At 34.4% G+C, this 14,625-nt stretch overlaps 1 protein-coding gene across 3 annotated transcripts; it reads left to right on the top strand.

The window, feature by feature from the left end:
* Positions 1-3,034: 3,034 nt before the first annotated feature.
* LOC126693072 (uncharacterized) lies at positions 3,035-14,613 on the top strand. 3 transcript variants are annotated; one of them, XM_050388940.1, is made up of 11 exons: positions 3,035-3,201; positions 3,858-4,490; positions 5,428-5,605; positions 5,713-5,941; positions 6,478-6,617; positions 7,590-7,879; positions 8,096-8,308; positions 8,411-8,902; positions 9,975-10,649; positions 13,353-13,880; positions 14,248-14,613. In XM_050388940.1, the coding sequence occupies exons 2-11, from the start codon at positions 4,215-4,217 to the stop codon at positions 14,470-14,472; spliced, it is 3,246 nt and encodes a 1,081-aa protein (XP_050244897.1). In that variant the 5' UTR covers positions 3,035-3,201; positions 3,858-4,214; the 3' UTR covers positions 14,473-14,613. The 3 variants fall into 3 exon arrangements, with proteins under 3 accessions (XP_050244897.1, XP_050244896.1, XP_050244898.1); XM_050388939.1 differs by having other exon boundaries at positions 14,245-14,613; XM_050388941.1 differs by lacking the exon at positions 3,035-3,201 and adding an exon at positions 5,138-5,187 and having other exon boundaries at positions 4,345-4,490; positions 14,245-14,613.
* Positions 14,614-14,625: the final 12 nt, after the last annotated feature.

Here is a 14,625-nt window from a genome sequence, read left to right as displayed (position 1 = left end):
TGTAATCGTGTGGGTTTGGTTTTTTTTATTTTTTTTTATTTTTATTCAAACGTGTGGTATTTAATATTAAGAAATACTACCACAATATTTTCACAATAAATTTTAAGTAATAGATTGTTATTAGCTAATATTGGTGAGTAAAAAAATAATTTTAGTGATGGATTCAAATTAAAACTAGTAACAACTTTCCACATAAGATTTTGATGTGATTCTTGTAAAAATATTGCGAAAAATATTGTGGATATAACATCACAATTCTTTCTTCATCTACTTTTGTTTGTATTGCTTTTTTATCTCTTCCTTTAATTTCATTCACTTTTGTTTCTAGTGCTTTTTTAGGTTTGTGAACGTGAGCTAGACTGGTCACGTGAGCATTGGAAAGTGGAACTTGGAAAGACAATCTGATGCTTTTTAATTTTCTTTTTATAAAAAAATGGTTATTATTATTGGATAGATATTTCATATTTGGGCTATAGATGGATATATTAGACATAGTTAAAATATGGATTTATAGTTTTAATTGGACTATTTTAGTTAATTTTTCTATTTTTTTACTAATTTAATATTTTTATATATATTTAAAATAATTATTAAATTAATTATGACGTCATCACGGTTCGACTCCGGTTTGACCTTGGTTCGACCTCAAAAACCTTAAACCTCTCTCTTTTATGGTTCAATGAACTGTTCGAGTTTGAAAGCCTTGATAAGAAACCATTAGAATAAGATGTTCACTCTTAAACAAAGAAAAAGCAATCATCTGAAAGTAAGTTGATAAGACTGACCAGGCCTTCTACAAGATATTTTATAACGTTTTACAAAAAACAGTCGACAACTTCAAGATTATTGTGGTTGTTAATTCAGGCTTGCAAAATACAAAGAAAGTCATATGCGTGTGTAGCATCCATCACCGTGAAAACTTCAAACTACAATTGCACATAAAATGAAAATCTAACAAAACTAAAATCAGACCCATTTCCGAAAACCCAAAAGGAGATCTCCATATATGTACACTAAATACTGTGAGATCACAGTTTTGGATTCACGGCAAGATCACGTTATGCACCGATTGGAATTTCAAATCACCATCATTTTCGGTTCCGCCATCACCCAAAGGTACACAATTTCTTCCATTTTTCTTGATTCTCACCTGCATTTGTGATAGTGACAAGTGACAACAAATATAAGATAATATGCATGACTTGAGATGGTGGCGTTTTTGAGTAATTTATTTATTTATTTTTGCAATGAGAAATGTTAACCAATACAATTAGTTTATGAACTATTTTTAGAAAATTTTTATTGGAAAAATGATAAAACAATAAATGTTGTTGACAACCTTTTATATTTCCTATAAAAGTGACGTCAAAATTTATTTATTATGATTTATTAATAATTGTTCTAAGAACATTCGTTAACATGACCTACTGGTGTTTAACAAAACCTTCTAATTTCCAATATAGATACCTAACTGTCCAAGCTGCAAAGGCGATGATGCGTTCCAATGTGATTGTGAACTGGGGAGGGTGGTGGTGTAAGACTCTGGGTGGGTTCTGCTTTTAGTGTAGAATGTACATCTCAACTCTTGGATTGATATATAATATATAAAATAAATAATTTTTTCAAAGTCTTATTTATTTATTTTTTTTGACATGTGGGTGTCCAAATTGAAGTTTAATTGACGATAAAAATAATTTTTTTATCATTATCAATAGACTCATGTCATCAGCATTTCTCATTTATCACTTAATGCCAAAGAATTTTTTAATACAATACTAAAAAGTTAAAAGACTAAATTAATATAGGGACCAAATACATAATTTATCATTAAAAAAAATGTTTTGGAAACATTATTTTACATGTTACAAATTCAACCAAGTTAATTAAATTCATGATTTTAAAACAAGATTTAACTAAAAATTCCCAAATATCTTCAAAACAATATTAATCTTAAAAATTATAAATAAGTGATGAAGTTGTGTTTTAAAACACTTAAAAAAAAACTAAATCCTCAAATAAAATTTTGAAAATGTTAATTTAATAATTATATTGAATAAAAAAATTATATAATTATGTTAAAAGATACTATTATTTTACAAATTTTGTTCCTATAATATAAGTATGAGTAGCGAGTATGAATAAAATGAAATGTAACATGGAAAAAAAAAATCCCTAAATATCATTAGTGATAAAGTATACAGTGTAATTAAAAAAAAAAAAAAACAAATAAATGGGCTTTGTCTTACATTGGGCATATGGGGAAATTACAATGTCCTCGTAGTGGACAAGTGACGTAGTCCGCCATTCTACTAAAAGACTTTCACTTGTTTAAAATTGTTGAGTTAATTTTTTTTTTTTTAAACTTACTGACTCAACAATTTTAAACATGTGAGAGTCTTTTAGTGGAATAGTAGATAAGTGACGTGGTCCACGAGAAGATTGTATAATTTTTCGGGTAGATGAGTGAGAAATTATAAGATCCACATGGTGGACAAGTGATGTTGTCCACCATTTCACTAAAATACTTATATCTGTTTAAAATTGTTAGTTTGAAATTTTTTTTAAATAGAAATTAATTACTAATTCAGTAATTTTAAACAAGTGTAAGTTTTTTAGTAAAATAATAAATAAATAACATGGTCTATTAGAGGAATCTATAATTTCTACATATGAGCATGCGTGTGTTTACCACAGTACCAGCTCCGCGCAACTAATTTACATGCAATTTTATTGGTGACGTGCTAGTGTAATTAAAAAAAAAAAAAAAAAAAGGTATATGGGTAAATTGGTGATCGAGGTCCGACACTTTCAAGGTTGGGAGTTTTAGGGGAGTTCGCAAGTGCCAACAGAAGTAAAATATAAGGAGGCGACAAGTGTTGTCGCCACGTGTCAGTATCAGAGACACTCTGGTACGTGGCGGAAGGCCAACTCAGAGTTTGAGATGTACAAATAAATGTAAAAGAAAAAAAAGATTAAATCCCGAAAATGCCCTTGTTGTTGAAAGAGCAAAGAAAGTCGTTTCACTCTGTTTTACGAGTTTTATTTATTAGTATTATGCCATTTGGTTTGGGGTATATTCTCTGCTTCGATACTCTCCGTTACAGAAAGAAAAAAAATCAGCATCTTATATCTTTCCAGATTACTCACAAACACTTGCACCACTTTTGAATTTTTTCTTTCAAGCTATTAATCTCAGCCCAGGTGATGTATTTCTATTTTTAATTTTAAATGGAGATAGTCAAAATGTTGATGTACTAACAAAACAATTCAACTTCTGTGTCTTTGATGTTTTCTTAGGCTAATTGTCATTCTTTCTATTTATCAATGTGTTTTGTTTCTAAAATTTGTTGCTTTGGTTTGAAGCTAGCGTTTTTAGGTGCTACCTGCCATCGTTTGCTTTAGCCAATTAATTAGTTTAGTCGAAATTTGTAATTTTGAATTGTGGGTGTGATTCATTTTGATGGTTATTCATCAGATTCATGTGATATTCGATCTGGGTTTTCATAATTATTATTGCTTGATCGGTGGTTTTAGGTGGTAATTGCTACCAGTTATGTGTGTTCAAGCTTCAAGCTGGCATTTTGATTTTATTAGTGTTCTTATTGTTTGCTGTCATTACACATTTAAATTCTTTGCACAATTTGCATTGATATTATTCACAGTTTCATTTCAATCCAGATACAAATGTTCCCGTCATCCTTGGGTCTTCTATTTTCCAGTATAAGTAAAAGAAAGCAATGTCAGCTTGAGTATTATGGACTATAATGCTTATCTCTTGTTATCAAAGTTCGTTTTAGTTTTAATGTTTGAATATGTGCAAAAGGTATATTATGCTGATGAAGGTTTTTAAAATGCAGTTTGTTGCTTTACCTGCTTATCGGGGACTTCTCTGCAGTCCATGAAATGCGATGGGAGTTTGTAAATTGCTGTTGCCAATTGGTTTGTGTTTATAATAAGGATGGTGAATTGTGACTTAGAAAACTGTTAATTCAATTCTTCAGCTCAATGGATCTATCTTCTATATTTTCTTGATTTTTGGATTAGAAAATCAATTGTGTCATGGACTAAACAGAATTGACTTCATTCAAAGGCTGTATTGGTAATTTGGCCTGAACTAAAATCGCACAAGGACTTTGTAGGCTCTGGCTCATGAGATTATCTGTTGACTACATATTTGTTGCTTGATAGAGCATTTAGCCCTCAGAATTAAATTTATGGAGTCGCTAGTCTTGCCTCATGGACAAAAGCAGAATTTTCAGACTCCTGGTCGCAAGTTTTTGTCTAGTGGCTCCCATAAAGATTTGTGGCTCATTGTGCGAGAAGGGTCATTGACCGATGTAGATTCAGCACTGGCAATACTTAAGAAGAATGGGGGTAATATTAATTCAAGAAACATATTTGGTCTTACGCCTCTTCATATTGCAACTTGGAGAAACCACGTTCCCATCATTAGGAGGCTTCTTGCAGCTGGTGCAGACCCAGATGCAAGGGTGTGTTGACTCTTCTGTTCCTTTAACTGATTTGAATGTTTTATGATAGGGTAAATTACAATAACCTCCCGTGAAGTATGAGGAAATTTCAGAAACCTCCTGTTTTCAGAAATGTTACTTAGCCCCTTGAGATTATTACTTTTATTTTGTTTTTCTTGATTCTCCTTATCATGAAAACAGTTTGGTTTGTAAACACTATCTGTGGCTATTTTCGATGAGATATTAATTTGAAAAAATGTGTATTTTGACTCAAGTTGTAAGAGTACATGAATGGTTGTAGAGTCTCTGTTATATATAACAAAATCTCAAGGGGTAGAATATTGCTTATGAAAAATATTGATGATATTTTTTACAATTCCCCAAATCTCAGGGGAGGTTAATGCAATTTAACCCTAAATAAATACCCTGTCAAGTTATTATGTAGAGAATGTTGGTATTTGTTTTCACTATGCGATTGGATTGCTGGCTCGTGTTTCTGATGAGTTGATTTTATTGAAAATCTGATACATTAGAGGGATGTTTTCCCTAATTATATCTTCATGGAGACAATCTGCTGATTCTGCTCATTATTATTCTGTCTGGATGGAGACATTCTTATAAGTTATTGATGTGATGATGTCCTTTACATCTGTTTTTCGTGGAATTAGAAAGCATAAAGGTCAGGATCTTGGAGGCTGGCTTGATGAGAGAATATGTGGTATTGTTAGTTTATCTACCATCTTTATTTGCAATTTAATCATAAATGAGGAACCCTAAGGGAATTTATCAGAATATCTTTCTGTGACTCATGGAAGTTGGAAAGGCAATCACTTGTTATTGGAATCGCAATCATTTTGAGATCCTCCTAGATTTTAGATTCCAAGTTGCACTCAAAAGAGTATTTCATTTTTATAATTCTGAACTCCCGCTTTGCATGACCCTCACATTACCATATCAGGATGGAGAATCAGGATGGAGTAGCCTTCACAGGGCTCTACATTTTGGACATCTTGCAGTGGCTAGTATCCTTCTTCAATTTGGTGCCTCTATTACATTGGAGGACTCTAAAAGTCGAACCCCTGTAGATCTCCTATCTGGGCCAGTCTTGCAGGTGGTTGGCAATGGACTGAATTCAGGTATCCCCTGCTTTATTATGACATCCTTACTGAGGATCATGTTGTTATTTTTAAAAATAAATGTAGATGTAACTGGGAATAACCTGAAATTTTATGCATGTCTTTAGTTGCTACAGAGGTGTATAGTTGGGGAAGTGGTGCAAACTATCAACTTGGAACTGGCAATGAACACATACAAAAATTGCCATGTAAAGTTGATTCACTTCATGGTTCCTATATCAAGTTGGTTTCTTCTGCAAAGTTCCATAGTGTAGCAGTCAGTGCCCGAGGAGAGGTCTATACTTGGGGATTTGGAAGGGGGGGCCGCCTTGGGCACCCTGACTTTGATATACACAGGTATGCTATTATATTTTTTTCTTTGATGATTTCAATTTGAAATTTTTTTATGCAACCAAATTTTGTCATTGACGCGGTATTTTATATATCAAAAAATATTTTGCATGCAACAGAGAGTTTAAGTTTTGGATGTTATTCTAAATTAACATAGTTTTCAATTTTAATTTTTTTCAACATATTGTCAAACTGAATTCTGAGCCTTGCACAGAATGGTATATATTTATATAATCTCTGATTCTCATATGCATGTTTGTGTAGGAATAGCAAAAGAATATGATCATGGGTGTAATTTGTGTGCTTGCATCCATTAACTTTAGTTTTCACTCACAAGCTACTGAGGCACAAACAGAGTGAAAGCCCATTCTTACCTTTATGCTCATATTTTAGTGCTTTTGGATAAAGTACAAGTTGAATTCCTGTATTTTTTTATTTGTGAAAATGGATGATCTCACTTGCAAAATTCCTTCTTTCAGCTAATATGCTTTTTGTGAATTGTCAATCAGATGCAACTTATGATATTAATATATTCTTTGCAGTGGTCAGGCTGCAGTTATCACGCCCCGTCAGGTGACTTCTGGTTTAGGGTCCCGTCGGGTGAAGGCAATTGCAGCAGCTAAACATCACACTGTTGTCGCTACAGAGGGTGGGGAAGTATTCACCTGGGGATCCAACAGAGGTAAATGATAAGGGAATTTAGTTGTATATTTCATAGAATTGTCAACCAGATGATATTGTGTGCCATTGTCAAAGACTTATATATATCTACTCACTTATTGGTTAGCTAATGTGAAAGAGGCCTGCCTGTTAGTGTTGTACATGGACACGCTTGAGATATGGCTACATGCATGTTAGTGGAATGTCTGGCAGGAAAAATATTTATTATTACTATTATTATTATTATTATTTTGGATACTGTATTCATGACTAAGACACAGTCAAGACAGTCTTAACACGGTGAAAAAAAAGAAAAGAAAAAAAAAAACTGAAAAAATGAGAGAAAACATTTGGCTTTTTGACAACCTGATAATCAGAGTTGTCGATAGAGCGTTTAGGGGTCTCAACAATGTCTCTCTCTGGAAAACATGATGATTCTCTAGGCTCTAGTTCCTCTCTCTCTCTCTGCTTTCATCCTGTTACGGCAGCTTCAATCTTAGACTCTCAAACCCTCTCTCATTCTCATTCTCATTCTCATTCTCAATCTGTTCTCTCTTTTGTTTTCTCTTTTTTGTTTATTTATTTTTTACTTTTGTTTGCTTAAAAAGTCTCTCAGCCAAACATATATCTGTTTATTTATTTTTTCTCTATTATTGATAGTGCACTTAGTTGCTGTTGTTGGTAGCTTTTAAATTGATTTTAGATAAATTTTTTTAACATTTCAATGGTAGTTACTTATTACTAAAAGCTAAATATGCTTAAAAATATATAAAATAGACCTAAAAATATATATTCATTTAATTAGTTTCTTTTCACCTGTTGTGTTGTGTCCTGGTTTTTCAAGAATTGTTGCATCGTGTCCTGTTACAGTCCATGCTTTAAAAATAAAGTAATGATACAGTAGAATGATAAAGATGTTACTTCTAGCTGTTTATGTGTTTCCTATTATTATTGATTGATGAAGTATTGACTTGTTTCATCTATTGTTGTGCAGAGGGTCAGCTTGGCTACCCTTCAGTGGATACGCAACCCACACCTCGCAGAGTGAGTTCCTTGAGGTCAAAAATTTTTTCTGTAGCTGCAGCAAACAAACATACTGCTGTAGTTTCTGAGACTGGTGAAGTTTTCACATGGGGATGCAACAGGGAGGGTCAGCTTGGTTATGGCACATCTAACTCAGCATCAAATTACACACCAAGAGTGGTTGAATACTTGAAAGGCAAGGTTTTTTCTGGGGTGGCAGCTGCAAAATACCACACGGTTGTTTTAGGAGCTGATGGCGAGGTAACTTTTAGCAGATTTATATTGTTATAAGACTTCTTAACTCAAAAAACTCTTAATCCCAGCTACTTTAGCTTGAGTTCAGTTTTCTTTTTCTATTCAGCTTTAACTAGTGTCAGGTCCTTCTTGTTGTAATTTTTTATTTATTTGGGTTGGTTATGCAAATACCTTTCTGCTGTTCTGCTCTTACTTTTTCCAAATCTTACATATCTGGGGCAGGTATACACTTGGGGTCATCGACTTGTTACTCCTAGACGTGTAGTTATTGCTAGAAACTTGAAGAAAGGTGGAACTACCATTTTGAAGTTTCATCGTATGGAACGGCTTCATGTGGTAGCTGTTGCTGCAGGGATGGTGCACAGTGTGGCTCTTACTGATGATGGTGCTATATTTTATTGGGTCTCCTCGGATCCTGATCTCAGATGTCAGCAGGTTTTATTTGATAGCTCAGTGCCTCTGATGGCTTTGTCCTATCTTCCCAAGTGAAACATGTTATTTACTTGTAATCTATGTTTTTTTTTCCATTTTTTGTAGTTATATTCGCTCTGTGGAAGAAATTTGGTGAGTATTTCTGCAGGAAAGTACTGGATTGCTGCAGTTACAGCAACAGGTGATGTTTACATGTGGGATGGGAAGAAAGGTAAGGATAAGCTGCCCGTTGCATCTCGGTTGCATGGTGTAAAGAGGGCTACTTCAGTTTCAGTAGGTGAAACACATTTATTGATTGTTGGTTCTTTGTATCATCCTGTCTATCCTCCCAATGTGGCTGAAAATCCTCAGAAGCTCAAGCTGAATGTCAGGGACGAGCCAGAGGAGTTTGATGAAGATTTTATGTTTAATGATCTGGAGTCCATTAATCTGTTATCCACCGTACAAAAGGATGACTGTGGGCATAGGCCCATACCAAGCTTAAAAAGCCTTTGTGAAAAAGTGGCAGCAGAGTGTCTAGTGGAGCCACGGAATGCTATACAACTGCTTGAGATTGCAGATTCACTGGAAGCAAATGATCTGAGGAAGCACTGTGAGGTATACTTACTTATGTACTGCCTAATTTGGTAGAATTTTATAAATGTTATAATTAGATTTTTTTTATTATTATTTATTGGTAAACACATGCTCAGTGGCTCTTGAACCAACAACCTCACTCTCCATCCCATTATTGTGGGAGAAGTGCCAGTTGAGATATAGCTCATTGGTGTTATAATAAGCTTCAAATGTACTTGTTTTATTTCTGTCTTTGTCGCTCTGAAGCCCACAATTTGTTGGTTTTTTCTTACAGTGACCATAAACAATCAATAATCCCTCCTCTCATATCTCAAGCATTGCTTTGTAGGTTTTTCAATTCCATTTCCATATGCTACTTTAGACCTCATGGCCAAACTATTTTTGGGAAGTCTGTTTCTTGTTCTAAATATTGTAATAAATCAATCTTTTTTGGTTCATTATTTCCCGTATTTCATGTCATTTTTCTTTTTTTGGGACAAACAAGGAATTATTGGTATCAAGTTGGTCATCGGACTTACCCAAATTAAAAATAAAATCAATTGGTCACCTGGATACACCCGCTTTAGATGTAATGTTCATTATGGGGTAGGCCTGGGAAAGTTTTTTTTTTTGGAGGACAGCCTATTCTACGATTCTGTTTGCTAAACTCATTGTAGGAAACTGCTAACCAGATTGCTAGGACCACTGGAGTTCTTATTTAATTATTTTTGGGGCTTCGCCTCTTGTACTTCATTCTCAAAAGATAATTTAATACATTGCAAATAAGAGGGTGTTTGGTACATGCACTTAAAAACTAAAAAAATGTGTTTGAAAACATATGTGGAAATTCGTGTGGGTGAAAAAGTGTGTGAAAATACGTGTAATGTAGTTTAAAAACTGAAAACATGTGTTTGAGTGGGTGTACCAAACGGGGCCTAAATTATTGTGTTTTGGATCAATGTTGCTGTTACCTTAAATATCGTGTGAAAATTGCCACTTGCTGCTTTTTATATGGTGTTCCCATCAAGCATTTCTATAGACTTTATTTTGAAGATATAACTTACACCAAATTATTGGTGGTAACGTATTTATTGAAGATGTTTTGCCTGCACAGGATATTGCTATTCGGAACCTTGACTATATATTTACGGTCTCAACCCATGCTATTGCAAGTGCCTCGCTAGATATTTTAGCTAACCTTGAAAAGTTTTTGGACCTGAGATCATCTGAACCGTGGAGTCACCGCCGGTTCCCAACTCCAACAGCTACTTTTCCTGCAATTATTAATAGTGAAGAGGATGATAGTGAGTGCGAGATTATAAGGACCCGCGACAACCACACAAAGAAGAAAACTGCCTCGAAAAGTGATAAGGACCAAAGAGTAGACTCCTTTTTACAACCTAAAGATAGTCCCCTTGAAGGACTCTGTAAAAAAGTTCGAGCTTTGAGGAAAAAGTTGCAGCAGATTGAGATGCTTCAAGCAAAGCAGTCTGATGGGCATCATCTCGATGACCAACAAATTGCAAAGCTTGAAACAAAATCTTCTCTGGAGAGCTCGCTTGCTGCACTTGGTGTTCCGGTTGACACACCACAGGAAAAATCTTCATCTTCGGTTTCACCAGATGGAAAAGGCAACAAAAAGGCTGAGGTATCAAGAAAGCAGAGAAGAAAGAGCAAACAGAGCATGTCTCAAGTTGAGACAGCAACTAGTTTTTGTGGGACTGAAGTCGTTTCAAACCCTACAAAGGATTTCTTGGATGTTGGACTTTCTCATATTTCCAAGAATAAGGTTAGCTTTATGACCATCATAATACTCCCTGGGTTTTAAACAGTAATTGGATGCAATAATATGATTTTTTACTAAATGGGACTTAGGTTGATTATAGGTACACAAAAGTTCTAATCAGGATTACCTGGGAGGAATTTGGGCCCAGGTGAATGTTAATGATTTGTGTATGTGGTCTTTAACTGGTTGGTTGCTTATGGATCCGCAAAAATTTTCTGATGAGTATTTGGGAGGAATTCAAGTTTCTAGCCAAATATTAAAATTCATTGTGGTAATTTATGTGCATGCACATCAAAGAAAGCTGAATCAAGTCAAAACATAGTTCTAGAAAATACTTGTTTGTGTAAATTTAATTTTAAACCCTATAGTTTAGGGGGTGTAACAAATTAGATAGTGTATGTTCAAAAGTAATAAAGCATATCCTTAGCCTTAGGTTTTATTAAGTAACAAATTAAAACTTTATAGTTTCAAAAGTAGCAAATTAAACCTTGAGGTTTTCAAAAACAAATAACCTTAACACATTTAAATAATTGTATTGGATTTAATATAGGCTGAGAGTTTAATTTTTAGTTTTTTGAAACCGTAGGGTTTAATTTAACTTTTGAAGCTATAGGGTTTAATTTGTAATTTTAAACTACAGGTTTAATTTATTATGCCCCTAATGGTTTAAAATGGAATTTTACCTAGTCTTTTTTATATGCATACTTGACCTGTGTGACCCAAGTAACTGGCCGACAACTTTTGACACTGCACAGAATTGTCTTGCCCATGCTTATGCAAGGTTATCCTATGTACAAGGTTGCAGTAGTGTGTGTGTAATGGTCTCCAGGTAGCTCAACCGGTATAGTCTCTTGTCATTGAATATGGGACGTTTGAATCCTGCCTATACCAAAAGCCAATCAGTGTTTTTGCCTGATATTAAAAGAGCAATTATCATGAAGTGGACCCATAGATTCAATCCTGAACCATATAAATATATATATATATATATATATATATATATACAGGATCAAGTTGCACTTGGTGTAACTTTTCATTAATATTAAACAACGTAATAATTTTTTATTAAATTAATATTATGAAAAACCTACTGTTAGGATTACATGTTTTTTGTGTTTTTAACAAGTGTGCCAAATATCATGTCAATTTGATGTTAAAATACAAAAAACTAAAAATTTAAACTTTTATAGATGAGATAGCTATTTATATCTGATGATACAGAATGGAAGCTTGAATGGACCTTGATACAAATTTGATGTAGGATCTTTAAGAATTCAGCACCAAAACTTGAAGAGTTCTTGAATAAATATTGATGTTTAAGGGTTTGGGTAAAGAAAAGATTGAATCTTGAATAAGTTGATGGCTTGTTGGTTAAAACAGTGAAATCCCCATGTCTATCGAAGCTTAGTTGGCTCCTTGCATTATCTCACCTTCACTAGGCCTTATCTCAACTTTGCTGTTCATCAAGTGTGTTAGTTTATGGCATCCCCTACTGATGCTCATCTTGTACATGAAATAAGATGGATAAAACACTAGGTAATTACACTAGGTTTTCCTAAGCTATCACACCTAATAGGAGAAAGCAATCACACTCTCAAAGCTTAGAAAAGGCTGCTGGAATTTATTTAGAATCAATCTCACTATGAGTGTAATTGACCACAGTAAAGCCTTCTTTTAGGTGATTGTTAAATCCTCTTCCTAGAAGGACTAGGACTCTAAAAAACCTATTCCTAGAATCACTAGGATTACTAATAAGAAACCAAAAAAGACATGGTGGACTTCTAAACCAAATAGGAAAAGGAATCAAAACATAAAATAAAATAGGAAAATGACTCAACATTAAATAACACTCAGCCATAGAAAGCCAGTTCCAGATTTCTGGAAATTACCAATTTGAATTTATTCTAGTACAATTTAATTAAAACTTATCCAGCAGAAAATAAACAAAAAACTAACAATAAAATAAAAATTGATTCAAAATTTAGAATGACTAAGCAAGGTCCTAAGAGAGCCCTCCATCATCTGAAACATCCCAAACTAGAACCAACTTTCCCTCTTCTCTTACAAGTATTTAAAGTGGGCTGCTACTTATGTCCCCCATTATCTAATAATCTTGAAAGTTTGCAAGCCTAGAGGGTATAAAAAGAAAATATAATCCAATTGTGAATTTTTCAAAATGTGCATCCAATAAAGAAATATTTAGTGGTGTAACATTACTTAAACCCAACCCAATATTTATTGATTAGTATTGCTATAGTGAGTATTATTTTGTACATTGTTATGGTGGCTTATATTATATTCTATGGGGTTTTTGTTAAGTCAATTTCTTTGTTGGAAATAGTTTGTGTTGTATATTTTGTTCACAACTGGTCCCAAGCTCGAAAAAAGAAAGGTTGCAGTAGATTGATGGTTACCATATAATTTAGTCATGTTCTTGTTATGAATTATGAAATAGTTCTGTTAACTTCACTCTAAATCTGATTTTATCGAACATTTGAAATCAACCCTTGGAGGCAGTCTGCCATTTGTGTCAAAGTAGTAATTGTACTGGTTTATAGCCATGATTATTATTTATGTCCTCAAATGCTGGAGGGAATTTTTTTGGGTTATATTTATACAAATCATTGAAAAGTTAGAAAGATAAAATAAATATGACTTGAATATTATGCACAATTGTTGATCTTTTTGAACTATAACTTTTGATAGGAGGAAGATGTGAAGTGCAAAGGAATTGTGGCTAACCAAGCCACCAAAGAGTCCCCCTTTTGTGTTCATGACAGTTCAGTCATGCCGAAAAGTAGGAATTTATTACCAACATCATCCAAGAAGAAGAACAAAAAGGGAGGGCTTTCTATGTTCTTGAGTGGTGCTCTTGATGACACTGCCAAAGATGTTGCTCCTACTCCTCCTACACCCAAAAGCGAGGGCCCTGCATGGGGTGGGGCTAAAATTTCAAAGGAACGCACTTCTCTTCGTGACATACAGGATGAACAGAGCAAAATCAAGGTGAACCAACCAGCCAGAAGCAAAGACCAGGTGGAACATTTTTCTGATGGTAAAAGTGATGGGAAAATCCTGTTGAGTTCATTTTTACCTTCTACCCCAATACCTGTTGTCTCTGTGCACACCTCACAGCCATCTGATGGAGAAACAAGCACGCCTCCTTGGGCTGCTTCTGGAACGCCTCCCCAAGTTTCCCGGCCATCTCTCAGGGATATTCAGAAGCAGCAGAAGGTTTGAGACTTCAACTGTACCCCCCCTCCCACCCAAATAGGAAAAAATAAAAATAAAAATAAAAAACCCCACCCACTCACACATGATTCCATTTTTGTACATATTGGAAGAAGTTTAATAGAGAGGTTATCTGGACTTGATTATTATTTGCTTAAAGCCACTTTTTTAGCAAATAAACTAGAAGTAAAATAAGCATTGCTAAACCCATGTGTGTGGCCTTGTTGTAACCATTCCTTTCTATTTACTGTTTGTCCAGCTTCTACTATGGGCTGCCCATGTATTGTCCCGAAATTGCTGTTATTTTTTATTTTTTCCTTGTGGAAAACTGATACCCTATTCGATTTTGTTCTGCTTTGTCTCCAAGCAGGGAAAGCAACAGCAGAGCCTCTCCCACAGCCCAAAGACAAAAACAACTGGGTTTTCAGTTGCTACGGGTCAGGGCTCGCCATCAGATTCTGCTGGATTGAACCGCTGGTTCAAACCAGAGGTTGACACACCCTCATCTATTCGATCAATTCAGATAGAGGAAAAGGCTATGAAAGACCTCAAGCGTTTCTACAGCAGTGTTAAGATTGTCAAAAACCAGTCGTAAGAGTGCTAGGTGATATTTTGCTTTAGCCATTAGCAGTTGAGGTTTCTATTTTATTCAATGCTCACACTGTAAATTTGACTGTACAGCAGATTTGTACATTTGACTCTTCTGATTCATAGAGTAGTCTCAATCTTCTTTCCATTTTGTTGCTCT

Source organism: Quercus robur, chromosome 7 (assembly GCF_932294415.1).
Source record: "Quercus robur chromosome 7, dhQueRobu3.1, whole genome shotgun sequence".
NCBI classification, from domain to species: domain Eukaryota; kingdom Viridiplantae; phylum Streptophyta; class Magnoliopsida; order Fagales; family Fagaceae; genus Quercus; species Quercus robur.
The sequence above is the reverse complement of the archived record's forward strand: the minus strand, read 5'-3'. Positions and strand labels throughout refer to the sequence as shown.

Coding starts and splice junctions, on each gene's coding strand:
- LOC126693072 (XM_050388939.1), top strand. CDS start 4,215: ATGGAGTCGCTAGTCTTGCCTCATGGACAAAAGCAGAATTTTCAGACT. Junction 6,618..7,589: donor CACCTGGGGATCCAACAGAG/GTAAATGATAAG, acceptor ATTGTTGTGCAG/AGGGTCAGCTTGGCTACCCT. Junction 13,881..14,244: donor ATATTCAGAAGCAGCAGAAG/GTTTGAGACTTC, acceptor TTTGTCTCCAAG/CAGGGAAAGCAACAGCAGAG.